Source organism: Parus major, chromosome Z, assembly GCF_001522545.3.
Source record: "Parus major isolate Abel chromosome Z, Parus_major1.1, whole genome shotgun sequence".
Taxonomy (NCBI): Eukaryota; Metazoa; Chordata; class Aves; order Passeriformes; family Paridae; genus Parus; species Parus major.
Window position 1 is genome coordinate 57,222,357 of NC_031799.1, and position 16,083 is coordinate 57,238,439.

At 35.1% G+C, this 16,083-nt stretch overlaps 1 protein-coding gene across 2 annotated transcripts in view; it reads right to left on the reverse strand.

The window, feature by feature from the left end:
• Positions 1–16,083, reverse strand: part of KCNN2 (potassium calcium-activated channel subfamily N member 2) — a 69,681-nt gene that overhangs the window by 23,107 nt on the left and 30,491 nt on the right. For both annotated transcript variants that reach the window (XM_015615038.1, XM_015615037.1), the window contains exon 4: positions 32–173. In XM_015615038.1, coding sequence (XP_015470524.1) covers positions 32–173 — 142 coding nt within the window. The remainder of the gene's footprint in view (positions 1–31; positions 174–16,083) is intronic.

Consider the following 16,083-nt stretch of genomic DNA (forward strand, 5'->3'; position numbering starts at 1 on the left):
AATCTCATATCCAATTAAAAAAATCACTCACCATGATTCCAGTAAGTAAACAGACCCCTTTTCCACAGTATGTATTTGGTACCATATCCCCATATCCAATGGATAGAAAAGTTATAGAAATCAACCACATTGCTCCAAGGAAGTTGCTAGTAACATCCTGTTGGTCATGGTATCTGAAAAGAAGAAGAAAATTTCTTTATCATGAAAACATTTGTTAAACTACGTGCTCTCAGAAAAAAAATTCATTAACTGGTCATACAACCATTTTTGTATACAATCTCATTTTAAAAGCACCTGTAAGGAATTAAATATAACTCAAATACAATTACATCAACATTAATGAATCAGAAGGTATAAAAATAGCACCAGTAGTAGAAATGGTTCATAATTCAATACTTGGTTATTATAGTAAAGTAGCAGAAATCATTTTGTTTTCAAAAGAATCTCTTCACCAGGGGTACAAGTCCTGGTAATACTCTGCAGTAGCAGGACACCAGTCTACCATAGTTGCTGCTGTTTGAGGCAAATATGAGAATCAGAAAAGGTTGTGTGCACAACTAGACAGAAGAGTACACCTTCATCTCCTTGTCCTAAATGTAAGTCTATGATCAGAAATCCAATCCTGACCTAACACATAAATGCTGACTTAGACAACCTATGTTCTTCCATCTCCTACAAGTTCAACTTAAATAAAAAGGTATGCCATTGTATTTCTCACCATCAAAAGATGTTTACCTTAAATATAGCAAAAACTCACTTTAGTGTTAAGTCAACTATTACGTGAAATTTCATGATGTGCTATTTGTTGACTTAGTTTCAATATTATAGTAGAATATGTTAATTTTTCCCTTCCAAAAACTCCCAAACTCAGATTAATAATGTTGTCTTCATATGACATATATACCTAATAGAAGGTGAAAATGCATTTTAGGTTTTAAAACCTGTTGTCACCACTCACTCTGTGGTGGGAAAAAAAGATGTTTAATAGCTTAAAGTAGGTGGAATTTTGCTCCCTGAACAGATCAGCTCTGCCATAGAGATTATCTGCAGCAGCCACTGCAGACTCAAGGTTGCAATCACCCCTGCAGCTGCTGTGAAGCCTCAGGTTAACTAAACGCTGTTAGATTCCCCAAGGGTATTATTTTAGCCAGTCCCTAAATCCATGTCTCACAAGGGGTCACAGAGGGCCACTTATTTAATTAGTTCACAAATCCGTAAACAACCTGCTTCCCACAACTGAAATAACTGCTTCTGTTTCCTTTCTTTCCGGACCTCATCTCCGTGACAGACCGAGAATGCAGAGCAAACCCACAGGCACTCAGGAAATTCCCTATTCTCACACTTGTGAGATATTCACCATAAATGTCTGCAAAACACTATTTTCCACTATGCTCTTGATGATTACAGCAACATGAAAGCTCTTTGACTGCCAGAGACCACAGCAATCACTCCAATCAAGTCTGTTTCACACTTTGCCTGTATTTTCCTCTCTCCTGGTGTCAGTGGTGTCTCTCACATACTTTATGCAATTTTTGTGTTTTGCCTAGAACAAAACCTAGAACAATGTACTAAAAGCCCACATTTGGAGGTCCTAAGGACATGAAAAATGATAAGCACAACAGCAAAAAGAGTTAAAAAAAAGAACAGCAGACTAACTCATGACCACAGAGATAAATAGATATATGTGCATATAGCAAAACACAATTTGACATTGTTTTTTTTTTTCTGGACTGCACTAAACATTATGGATTTTAGCCTCCACTTAACAAACATAGCAAGTAGCAACTGTGAAATATATGGATGCAGCTGTCCCATGAAGGAGGCAAGAACAAAACCTGTGTACCTATCATGCTAATCCCTACAGAGTACCAAGTAAGAGATATGGTCCATAGGGTCTGGATAAACTTCACAGAAGGGTACTAAAGACACGAAGGTACTAAAGGTACTAAGTATTTTTGTAAAGGTAGTAAGGTATTAAGGCCTTCTAAGATTAGCAAATCAGGTAAATATGAATAAATGTTCACATAAATATTTATAATACATTTCTTTAATGCCTGTCTTTGGATTTTGAACCTGATCATTTCCACGCTTCATATGTCTGAAAACAGAAGATTCAAAGACAACTCACTAAGTTCCAGAAATAAATAACCCATAAGGAATGTCAAAACTACTTTCTTTAGCCTTGAATGACAATGGGAAACAGATAAAGGGAGCCTTTATGCGCTTATCCTCCTTTACCCACATCAGAAAACATACAAGCCAACCTACTCATAGATTCTTTAGAAAACGTGACATAAATATTAAAAAGCACACCAGAAGTTTTTCAAGTTTCATTGGAGACATGGAGACAATTAAGTTTCCCTAGATGAACTATTCATTAAAGCCATCTACATTAATATTTGTTAGTACAATTCAAGGACCTGTTTAAATGCTTCCATCTTGTTCCTCAAACCTCCTGAATTTCCTACTTGGAGTATTTCATCTAGTTATGATTTTAAGGCTATAGCTCAGCAATCAAATGCTGCATGCTTAACATAAAAATCATCACCAGTACTTATGAATGAATTCAATGTGACTAAGAAACAAAGGCTATTTCATGTCCTCCCTATTGCTGCAACTTCTCAAGCACAGTAAAGCAATACAAATTACCTGATTTACCTAATTTAATATTAAAAAAAAAAAAAAACCAACAGAAAAACTTTGTCTTTTGCAACTGTACATGGAAAGCTGAAGGGCTGCCTTTTCAAGCTAAAAATCTGTAAGTAAAATTATGGCAATATAAGAAGGTATCACACTCATGATAATACTATCATTTCTTTGCCGTATTTTTAAGAAGCTGGTTTAATCTTGTCTCATATTTCTCTTGCAACCTCACTTAAGATTTTTGAATCTCTGTAATCAGCAGTTCTGGTAGATGTCTACATGCTTTGGATATTTGTAAGATTACAGTTGTGTCAGCACTGATTTTCAAGTACTTTACTAAGTCACTAGACACCACTTTCACCTGGGACTCAATCCTGAGCCAGCAAAACCAGGACAGTCTTCTGCTACCCTGTGTCCACAATCAGGTAAAAAAAATATTACATCTGTATCAAAGCAGGAAAAGCAGTATCTTAAGAAAGGAGTACTGCAGAATCTTACTTGTACAGTCAGGGAAATGGCTAAAAATAAATACTACAGGAATTTTAATTGCTTTTTTTTAAGAAGGGGGAAAGAAATCTACCCACTGCCCTTAGACTTGCTTTCAAAGTTATCCCAGCATCAGACTCAACTTCTCCATTTATGCAGGGAATAGTGAAATGGAAACAGCGTTAAACTTTATCATGTTTTTCTATAAATTCAACTCTAAGGTGTGGCACCAGAAGTCACCAGAAGACCTCATAAAAACCATTCCTACAACTGTATCTCTCATTTCACTATTGAGCTGGAGAGCCTTTGGATTTCAGTGGACATATAGAGAGAAGACATTATAGAGAGAAGAAAAGCCAACCACACCAGAACTGGAGCAGAGCTGTCTCACTCTCTGTCAGTCATCATAAGCCACTATAAACATCTCCTCATTCCAGCTGGACTGTGAAAGACAGCTTGGATGTAACACATTCCAGTATTCAACTGTAGTTTTCCTAAAGTATCCATTCACTCTATATTTGAGACTTCTGAAATCTAACAGGAAAACACTTTACCGTGAAAAGCTAGGAACCCTGAAAGCTCAGAATTAAAGAAAAGGAAATTAAGATTTCCTTTCAGTGATCAGTTTCACACAAAGCAAAATCTTGACATTACCCACCAAATTTCAAAATGGAAGATTTTTTGTCATTAATTTTTATTTATATAAAGACTTTTAATTTTATACATATTTTTATTTTTTTGAAATTAGTCACAACAAATATATTCATGTAAATATTTAAAGCCTATTATTCTTAATAAAAATTTGCATAAGAAAGATAGTGAATAACTTGAATATAAGAACTAGTATTTAACTGTATTAAAACCGCCCTTATATAGAGTTTGAATTTCGTGATTACACCCAGGCTCACACAGCCACAGAATAAGGGGTCATTTAGAAAAGCTACGTATTCCTGCAGTGTACAAAAATCATTGGCTGAAGTCACACAGGCGTAAGAATTATTTATCACACTTCTTTCCTAATAAGGGATATGTCAGCAGGCAGGCAGTGCTGCAGCTGGAACACACTATTCACCAGGCAATCATCATCCTGTGAAACACCACTATGCAGTTCTCACCAATCAGCATATATAAGTCTTGACACCACTCTACTTTAAACCGAAAATAGCTAAATGATTATATTTGTGAAAAAATAGCATGGCTCAATTCCTTCTCAAGCCAAACTGAGTGAGGGTTTTACAACTCATCTCAGATAAATATAAATATATTCCTCAGGCAACAATACTGCAGTGGCTTTGTTTGTCAAAAAAATATTTTAAATTCTTTATCAAGCAGTAGTCTCTTTCTTCTGGTTTCACGGCTTTCATGTTGGTACCATGATTTTCAGTACTGCTTCTCTTCCCTGTTTGTAAGCGATGAAGTTCCATTAAATTGGTAGAACATCTGCTTTTTAGCTGCACATAATTATCACACATTCATATCTGTACATCTAAGACACACTCATCATAAAAACAGATTAGTAAGAAGTAATCTAGTATAACATTAAGCTTGACTGCTGGTGCATTAATTCACACTCAGCAGTTTCAATTCAGTTACTCTTGCCTCCATGAACAACCTCTGATAACTCTGCTATCTTTGGTTTTGCCTTCTTGAACAAATCAAGGAAAGAACTAAAAATGATTGAAAAGGTGACCATTTCTGTAGTGAAGAAAATAGCCTGCTTTTACCATAATCATGAAGAAAGTTCTGGCAATGGCAATTCAGGCTGTTTTTTCTTATCAAACCTTAAAATCTTTTAGACTTAACATTAACAGCTGGAAACAGGCTTATCCCATTAAATCAGAAACTTGTCAAGGCTCTGTTGAGAAACTGATTGATCTAACTATCAGAGCTATTAGAGCTCCCCCACAGTATCAGACCATTCAGTTATGGACTGCCTTTTTAGTCTTAGTTAGATGGTTAGTACTGGCAGCATTTTATCTGTGAAGATAACAGAGGCATCTCTGTATTCCTTCTCCCTTCCCTCCTGTTCAAAAGAAAGGAAAGAAGAAATCCATAATGGCACATGGAAGGAACAGTGGGGCTGATTCCAAATCTGATGAAGTCAATGGAAGAAATTTTGCCTGCCTTGATGGGCTTAGGATTAGAAGGGCAGCTTGGAAAAAATATACGCTGCTCCTTATTTTTTTTTCTAACACATCTGTTTATGTCTCCCAAACATTTACGAAGAGAAGCGAAAATGTTCTGGTCACAATAACTGCTTAATGGAAGTACAAAACACCACAACAAATGCCCTCATTTCAAAGACTGACTCACAACAGTAGCAGTTGTGAACTCAATCAAAAGTAATGGGTAAGAGTCAGCTCACTGGATTGCTTCTACCACAGCCAAATATTGTTCATGGTTTTTCTGATAAAAGCATTTTCAGGGTATTTACAGGAAGCTAATAAAACAAAGAATTGTGAAGTATTCTATGTAATTGACATAAGTTATTATGCCAGGTAAGATGAATGAAAAATATAATCTAAAAGAAAACAAAAGGACATAGCAGAGAAAAATGAACACAAAATCAAATGGGTGAGATAGTATGCTTTAAGAAAGTTTATCATTACTTTTTAACTTAAATGATGGTTTAAATATAAGGGTGAAGACATAAAATTACCCCTAGCTGCTGTCGAATACCCACCCATCAATGCTTGGCAACAGATAACCCACAAGTAAAAAAATACGGATTAATTGGCATTTTTACTAAGGGTGCCTAGATTTTATTTGTCCTTCACTGGTGGAGGCCTTGTCTTCAATGGTGCTGTAGAGAGATGATTCTGTGCTAAATCAGTATACCTGCCTGCAGCTGTAGCAGATAGGAAGGTTTTCCATCTTTCCAAGAAAAGCCATGATATTACAAGCAAAAAGGCTGCTGAAGCTCCTTAAAAGTACCTTTCTTTTTTCTTTTCTTTTCGTTTTTTTTTTTTAAACATGCTCTTAATAATGGTGTTAAGTATGTTAAGGAGAATCTGTTGAATCAATTCTGTAAGTATTATGAAATTGGGAAAGCTTTAAATTTGTGATAGACAGCAATCCAGTAGAAATAAGATAGGAGAGCTCAGTATCAATGTATTAAAAAGTAATCCTGCAAGTGAAGTGTTACTGCTCCAGAAGATCTTGACTATGTGAAAATAATAATCCCTTATCAAAGTTTTCAGAGTTTAAGTAAAATTTTTTCTTGCCTCAATTAAGAAACACACCCACCTCTCCTCAAGCCCCAGTTTTGGTACTCATCCCCCAGTACAGGCATATTCATACTCCCACTGTGTTCTTTTCAGCAGCTTCAAGCTATTTTGTTCCTGCAGTGGCATAACTGAAGTTGTGACTTGTTGTGACTCAGCAGAATTATGAATATTCTTAAAGCTCTTGGAAAGCTGTACAAAAAGTCCTAAACAAACTCTTAACTCCTAGAGACCCAAATAAGCTTTGCCTACGGTTGTGTTTTTTAAACATATAATCTGTTTTGAAAAACAATCAGGTTCACTGTGCCTAAACATGGCTCATTTTAATAAAGTTAAATGTGCACAACAGAACAGAGAGTAAAGCATGTAGGAATACCTTTGTGTCTCTCAGAGGGGAAAGCTGGGATTAACAGTAGCAGCTGTCACAAAGGTTCCGTGACCAATTCTTCTCATTTCAAAAAACTTACATTAATTATTCTTTGTACAAAATTCTGCTCAATCTTAAGTATTTGGAATAACATTTTATTATACTCAGATCATCTTCCTTCAAAAAGATCTATCTTCATCATGTTGTAGAGCAGGGTCAGGAATTCAGCTTTCCTCAGCTTAGTTTCTTAACATTTGCTAATATTCTGTCACCAATAAAGAGTTGCATGTTTCAAAGGAGTGCCTTGAGATTTTAAAAACTCATATCTGTAGCCTTTCCAGTTCCTATACACACACCCAGACTCTGCAGAGTATGCTTCATATGAATTAGCATATGAAGCATATGCAGAAGCATGCCTCATATAGCTCAAGCTTTATGAGGCAAAATCAGGCTGTAATGGATGGTATTAATTGCTGGATCAGGAGTAGCAATCAGCACCGAAACAGTATGGTATGAACAAGTATCGTTATTTATGGACTTTGGCACATGTATTACAATGTGTTCCACAATTCCATGATTGTATGTCACGTTTTGGTCCTCACAAAAAACACCCCAGTATTTTTCCCAGTGCAGAGCACAACTGGTCACAGCATAAAATACCTTACTGGCATAGCATTTTTTGCCTCTTCTTTTTGAAAGTGAAATATCGTGTTTTAATTTTTCATAGCTCTCTGACAAGCTCTTTGGATGAAGTTTTTTTGTTACAGCTGATGATTATTTTGGTGGCCTTCACCTTCTGAGCTCTCAGCTCCCAACTTCACAGTTTGATTAGCCAGTATGCCCAAAGTTCTGGCTAGAGCCCAATGAACTTAAGGTCCTCTATAATGACATGAATATTTAAAAATAATTCTCTTAAATTAGACATAACAAAATTGCATTAAGACCAAAATACTTCATTTTGTCAAAAACAGTGGCGTATCCCAAAGAAGCAAAATAGCCTCTTAAATGAATCAATATCCAAACATGAAGTAACATGGAAAAAATTCTTAGTGAACAAGCAATACATCAGACGTTCTACAAAGCACTGGAAAAATAAGTAGTTGATACCCTTTTGTTACTTTAGCAGCTTAATAAGGAGTGCACTGCCCATGGGGAGTGAACTCGTTGTCAGGCTCTTCTTAAGCACAAAGCTGATTTACATCAGCATCTTCATCTTACTGTTCTACCTGTTAGGGTACAGGCTGTAAAAGTATCTAAGGATATGTTTTTGAAGATACTTGAATTTAAAATTAAATTAAAAAATGAGTCTTTAATCCAGTGGAGAGATATACTATCTGAAAAGCTTAAGACAGAGCATGAAAAAAGGAATATGTCTGTAGAAATCCTTGACAAGTCACACTTTGAGTAAACATTAACTCTGCTTTGAAAGCAAAATTCAACAAGTAATCCAGAAAGAACAGTGACTGCAAACACACTGAATATTAGAAATAAATCAGAAACATCCCAGAGCAGCTCCTTCTGTAGCTCTGTGTATCATCTTTATCAGAAGTTGTTCTGTAAAATAAGCTACTGTAAGTATGCAGTTAATGTGATAGTAAAATATATTAAAATGAAAGGAAACTGAAGTGACATAAGCAAGTTTGAGCAAAAATTCCCATTTTTCAGTACCTTTTAATCCAATTTTTAAATATATGCATGCATATCTCCTTACAGCCATACTTTTTACATAATCCAATCATTAATTAGTCAAAATTTGTGAACACAATAAGAACGAATTCTATTTTTAAAGCTTGCTTTTTAAAGTTTTTGAGGTCCACAAAAACACTGGCTAAAGTTGTTTATGATAGAAATATGAATCATTAAAAATCAAAGAGTTTCTTAATGAGCTCTACTGTGAATCATTCATTATATTCACTGGCAACTAATTCTAATCTTTCTAAAATTTTCCCTTATCTTGCATTTTGCATTTTCTCTGGAGATACCCTGTTACTATTTTATACCTAAAGTCCTCTCAGAAGAAGGAGAGATTTTTTTTTTTTAATTGAGATTATCAGAATCAACTGATATCTAAAGATTCTGAATTAGTTTGATGAAGAAAAACTTTAGAAATAGAAGTTTTAGAAAGTAGAAATAGAATTAATCACTCCAGACAGTAGAAATAGAATTAATCACTCCAGACTTTAAATGAAACATACTTTTTTTTTCTTTTTTGTTTCTGACATAAAACAGCAGAAGTAGGTAAAAGTTAGCATTTTATGGGGGGAGAAAACAGCAGAAGGTGAAATTGTATATCAAAGATTATGGTAAATTCTTCGAAAAGACTTTCTGACAATGGAGCACTCTGAAGGCATTGTTCTCTACTGGAACTAATTTATCATCACAAAATTTACTAGTTCTGTAGCTGATGTATTGCCTTATTTAAGAAGGAATGAAGTATAAGCTCATGATCATAAAGCCTGCTGGTTTGGGATATTTTTGTCCAAATTTCATTAGTATATCAACAATTTTACCAACATATGCAAGTTCTCTAACATAATGGACACTGGGAACAGATGATTGAAATGAAATGAAAATGTAAATAAAAATAAAATGAAAATAAAAATGAAATTAAAATAAAAAAGAAATAAAATAAAAAGAAATAAAATAAAAATAAATAATAAAATAATATAAAATATAATAATAATAAAAATAAAATAATAAAGTAAAGTAGAGTAGAGTAGAGTAGAGTAGAGTAAAGTAAAGTAAAGTAAAGTAAAGTAAAATAAAATATTCATGCCTATTCCCTTTCCTTTAGAACAGAAAAACAGAATACTGGATTTATCAAAATGTATGTTCTGGATAATCTGGAGAATAAAACTGGTTCAAATAAGACAGCACCTTACAAGTAAACATTTTTAAAAATAGACAGAATTTACTTAGTTTGGATCAGAGCAGAAGCCTGCAGACAGTGCAAGTTTCATTGAGTTCCTCAGAATTGGGGACACTCTGTATCAGGAACACTGCTGCAGATGTTTGTTTAACTTAAATCAGCCAAATTGAACTTATTGTTGATTATATTTTAATTTCTTTTATAAAAAGGACTGACTGTATTTACAGTTTAGCTTCTGTAAGTCATTGCTTGAAACTAAACAGATTTTAATGAATATTTCTACAGACAATTCCAAACCCAAAGTCTGTGTACCTTTGAGAGTCACCTGAAGGTTGTACCAGATCTCACTAATAGTTCATTAGTGAAGTACGGGGGACTACAATTAATGTTCTGAAACATAAAGTATAAAAACATAACTATGGATTACTGTGTGGGAAAAGAAACAAAAAAAGCACTTGTAACAAATATTTTCCACTTACTTTTTATGTATGAAACTTCAGCATGAGATTGTCAATATTTAAGGAAAAAACCCCCTTGGCTCTCCCTTTTGAAATGTTGTTCTCTTCGTCAAACCAATCAGAAGGCTAGGAAAATACTCTGGAGTAAATTTTTGTGATTAACATAGGGATGTTCATTTACAGGGATTGAGGGAGGTTATCTACACAGAAAACATTCTTGTGACTCCGTTACCGTATGCCTCACAGCAGAGTGAGTTTACACGGCCCAGACACGGAAAGGACTTCTCCAACGAGGTCCTCAAAGTAAATGCAAGTTGAGAGAATAACATAATTTCAGATAGGCTAGGAAAATGAAATAGAGCTACACGTAGTACTTTACTCTGGCGATGGTAATAAAGGAACATCATCCTCATTTGCTTATACAGACCTCTGCAGTGTCACATTTGACGACAGATGTGTTGCCCACCTAAATGCAACCAAAAAGAAAAGGCTTCACCATAATATGTCAAATAGGCTAGATGCAATTATGGTTTCTTTACTTTATTTTAGGCCATGACATGCCACCAAATTCTGTCATACTATCAGAGTATAGAGATTATATGAAGTCTGAACCTTGTACTTTTTTCACACCTTTTGTCATTAAAAAGAGCAAAATCCGACCTTTTTCTTGTCAGGCAAAAAAAGGTTGTATATTCAGTTTGCTTGCCATTTGCTTTCAGGACAGAATAACTTTTGTAGGGATCATTCTCATTTTAATGACAAACATTTACCAAAAATAAAGGATCTTGTATAATTTTCTCTATAGACTATGAACATGACAGAATATTTTCTACAGATATGTTGTTTCTTCTTTTACCAAAACCATTGTGTTGCCTGATATCTTGGCCTTCATTCAAGACTTTCTTACTGCATTTTAACTGCTTTCAATGAAGTACTGAAGGAAGAATGCAATTCTGTGCTCTGAAGGAACTTGAGCAGATGACATATGCAGAAAAAAACACCACATATTTTTGCTCTGTTTTTAATGGAGGGGAGTACTCTAGACAATGTGGCAACAGAACTTACCTTCTGCACTATCTACACTTGAATCACGTGTCTTAAAGTCTGTATGTAGAACATGTTGGAAGAGTCCTTTAGTAAACCAGGAGTTATTTAATGCCTATTGTTTACACCATTTACACCATTCTATGGGAATCATACAGTAAATATGTGAGTTATCTGTGTGACTTTCATGCTTCAACTCAGTTCCTTGGTCAAGATTTATACAGGCAAGCACATAATCAGGAGTCATGCTTAAGTGAGAATGTACTCAATGGGAACATTCAGCTTTGGGACTGCTGGCTGTAACTATACTGGTTTGCTAGGAAAACTAGATTTAATTTTAACTGTTACTAATTATTCATCTTTCAGAGTGTGGAATGCTTCATGAAGGCTGTCAACATAAACTAGCATTAAATTGTAATAACAAGCTGGCAGATAAAGTGTTAAACAAACTTGAAATCTAATTTACAGTGCTCTCTTAGCCCTAGAGATGAGATGAGTTTGCTGATGGGACAAATACAGAGGAAGTGTAATATGTACAAGCAAGTCTAGTTCTAGCAAGAATGGTGCCCTGAGGGAGCTATTAAGCCTCCTCCATTCATTTGTTTGACTTGCAAGACTTTACAAATACAAGAAAAACTAAATTCCGTTAAAAAAAAATCACAAGCATTTTTAAAATCTCCAAATGTGATGGGAGAGCTATAACTTTTCTGGTATTTTAACTGTTTCAGCTGTCCTGCTTCATAAAAAGTATCTGAAATTATAATTTGAACATCACAAAAAGGAGTAAAAAGAGACTATTTATTTGGAAGTCTTTTACCCCCTCATTTTAAATGAGTAATGAAAACTTTCTTTCAGGTCAAAGACACTATAATGCATTAGCAAAAGTCCATGGCATTAAAGAATAAACAGGTCTGAGATCTCAGCATATTTGGTTTGGAAAAGAAAAACTACACACTGAACTGTAGATGTTTGTCTCATTTGCTTAGAGTATGGGCCATGTCATACCTAAGCTGTATCTCTGAAGTTACAATACTTTCATGTTAAAAAAATATGAACAAGCATATGAGACAGATAGACGGATAGACAGATAGACAGATAGATAGGTAGATGTACACATAGAAAAATTTTCCTGTAAGAATTAAACTACATTTAAGTGTTACCTTTCAGAGGACTCAAAAAATGATATGATTAAAAGAAATTTTATCTTTCATGCTTAAAAGAAAAACCCCTTGATTTTCTCTAGATTGCATCCTTTGAGTTCCAAAAAATCAGTTGTGGCTCCCTTAAAGGGGGAGAGGGAAAATAATTCCAACTATATGGATTAAAGACATTGGAATATACATGAGATGCAGAGTCTTTCTTTTCCATGATGTACAGCTTCAGTCAATTTTTTCTCAAGATTCTGGAATCCTGACTGGAGAAGTACATGTGGAGCTGTGGTACAGCTACAAGGACTTCAGCAAGGAATGGCTTATGTATTCTGAATATCTTTCCCAAAAGCATGAGAAATAAAAATGTAAGCAGACAGAATTAACAACGTTTCCTCTATTTTCATACCTCTCACCTGGTTTCTCAGACTGAGTATATCTAGATTGCATCTCTACCTGTACAATAATTTGAAGCAATGTAAAACATCAGCACTGCAATCACACTTGAGTAGAATCCTTTTCCCGCCAAGTTCAAATAAATTTTGTTATTCAAAACAGGGACATCACATCAAGCAGTAACAGTAAACATAATTCTGTGCATGACATAGACACAAAGAGCTTAAATTACTTTGGTCAAGGTCACAACAGAATTGTAGGTTGAATTCTCTAGCTCATGCTATTTTCAATAAACAGAACACCTTCTTTGTCAGTAAATAATGCAGTTTACCACTAAGAAACAAATGTACTGTTTGTTTCTTTTGTGACTTTACTATTTAATTGTATATATTTAGCATATTTTTGTTGATATACTAAAACCTTCACTCCAGTGCTCTGTACTACTAAAAATGCTACTGCTGCTTACCAAAATTAAGAGTGCTAGGGCTGATCCTACTAAAACCATGCTAACATTATTGTAGTCTAAATTTTTATTTTCCTTTTAAAAAAAATGAAAATAAACAGGATATGTAATTCCTGGTACAGATTGTTGTGTCTCCTGTAGATACTAGATCAGGACACAGCATCTGCTTCTTGGCCTATTAGCTGTGCTAGAAGTGATTTTTCTAAAAATCAAGAGAAATCATACTCCACAGCAGCAGGAATACAATCACTGAAGGACAACAGTATCCTGCTGAGGCACACTGACTGCGTTAGCAGGTCTTCTACCTCCAAGCACACAAGGAACAAGGAAGGCAACTGATGTGATCTACCTGTCAGGAGAAAATACCACTCTAAAGCAGTATTATTAAGAATTATCATGCAGCTTTTTTTTTTTTTTTTTTTTTTTTAAATCCTTGTAGGCTTGGGAAAGGAAGAAAATTAGTGCAGAAGGTATTACTGAGAGCTGACAAATATCAAGGTGTTCAATTAACTAAATGGAAAATATAATTTGCCTTTGAACACCTTGGAAAGAATCTACTGCAAAAGACTGCAATTTAACATCAAAGTTTAAACAGTCACGGTTACAATTTTAGAAGCTCATTAGTCTGAAGGTGTATCATGATTTTCTGAAGAGATGAATGATTAAAAACAGAGTTAAAAATGAAATGACATTTGGGCATGAATACTTGATCTGAAATCTCTGTTCAGTTTTAGGGAATGCTGTATCTCTGATTTCAAACTGTGAGAAGCTTCAACAATTACATCCACTGCATTCTTTTTAGTAAAAAATAATAAGAGATCATCTTTAACTCAAGGAATCAGAACATCAAGTATCTCCTTTATGAAATGCAGTGAAAAGATACATTGTTTTTTTAGAAGGCTATTACTTAATGACAAGATTTTGCAAAGTTGTTTTCCAAATATACTATTGCCTGCCCAAAAAATGCAGTGTCTAGCTCCTGAAATGACACTAAGGTCATATACATATTCTGGACAATTCTCAGGTCAAGCCAATTAAACTAGAGTGTCTACAAAGTGTTAAATTCAGGTAATTCAATAACAACAAAGAATGCAGTGACCGAAGAACAAGGAATAAAGATTAATGTCATCCTTCTGTAGCAAGCCTGGAGCTTGATGGCTGCACTTCCAGACAGCACGTGCTCCAGAGGACACTCCACATTCTCCAACCCCACTGCAAGCCCAGCAGTTGGTGAGGCATGTGTTACAAACCCATGGCCAAGTTTCTCCCTCTGGTGTACTGTAGACAACTGCTGAATTCAAAACAAAGTAACTGACCCTGCTGGCACGACTGATTATGACCAAAATACCTTCCATGCTCTGCCGTACTTTTTGCCAGAGCTGACCACAGGAACAGATTCTCTCCTTTAGAACTCATGTCCTACATCCACCCTGGATGTACCAGAGAGGTGACAGCCAAAAAAAAAAGAAAACATGCTCAGCCAAAATCCTCTTCTCCCCTCCAGCTGTACTAAGTCACAATGGGACTAAAATATTATTTCTTCCTTCTACATAAAATTCTTCAATTTAACTTTTATACAGCAGCTGAGGAAACAATGTATCTTCACTCTCTGATGCTTTGTTTCATGAAGAAAAATATCCAGACCATATAGGACAGCTAAAACACAGACTGGCTCATGGTTCTTTCTGTAAATAAGACAAGATACTCCTGCTAGGTGTCTCTTGTGTCTATTAGAAAGATAATAGATTTACAGATAATGATCAGGCAGTGGTTAACATCTTAAAAAAAAAATGACACTTTCATATCACAAAACTGTTAACTCCTAAATAATTTATCGAGAGTTGTTCAATCACCACCCCTTCCTGAACATGAATCTTTCATGGCAGAAGTTAACAACTTAGGAGATAACCAGGTTACAGGTTAAACCGTATAGGTTTTGACACCTGAGTCCCAAACCTTTAATGTTTTTTAGTCACATTTCTGTTTAACTGTGCAATTACTAGAAGCTCATTACTTTAAAACCTTGTCCTTTGTATCTTTTCTAGTGTGCTGCTGGGTGTTTCCTATGAAAGAAACACCCGACCAAAGATAAAAGGAGTTAAAGATAAAAGAAATAGAATCAAAGTTCAGCTGCTGTGCTCAAGCAGCAAGTCCTAAGTGTTTCATCATATTCTAAAATGGATATGCACATGGTAGCAATGACTGGGGTAATAATCACTAATTTTTTGCTTTAGCTAAAAGGAACTATATCTGCTCTTGAGAGGTATGGTCTATAACTCAAGGATTCAAGGTCATTCCCAATGTGGAAAGGTAAAGTCCTAAAGAAAATAAATAAATAAATAAATAAAATAGAGGGCCTGTCAAGCTTGTTGGCTTCACTGAAGGCTGGGAGGATCACCCATCCACGACTGGAGAAATCATATCTGGATAAACACCATAGGAGCATGCCAAGAGGAGGGAATACAGCATCACAAAGGGAGCTGTGGAGAATAAACCTTTACTGCCTAGCTCATTTCTCCATGGCCAGCAAAAGCTCTTTTGGTGTCTTACTGGGCTAGTCAGTGTCCTAATGTTTATTCTACTAGTCCACTAAATTCCAGCTAAAGATTTAGGATATTTTACTTACTATTTTTAATTTTAATATTTTACTTAATGTTTTTACTTTTACTAGTAAGTAAAAGTTGTAGGGTCTCTTTGCACCTGTTGGAGAAGCTTCAATAACCTGCTGCAAAAGAGGGATCACAGCACTATAGGCAAGAAAACTGAAGAACAGGTCCAGTAAGTGAAAACCCTTGGATTGCAGTACTGCTTGTGGAAAAACAAAGTTTTAGCACTCCTGCCTTATAGAAAAGCCTGATCTTTGAAAAATTAAGCTCAACTGATCAAAAATTTATCCAGTCCTACACAGAATTTTCAAGTCCCATGTTTTTAAATCTTTCTGTCTCACACTCCAAAACTGCCTACAACTCAAGATATTTTTAATGC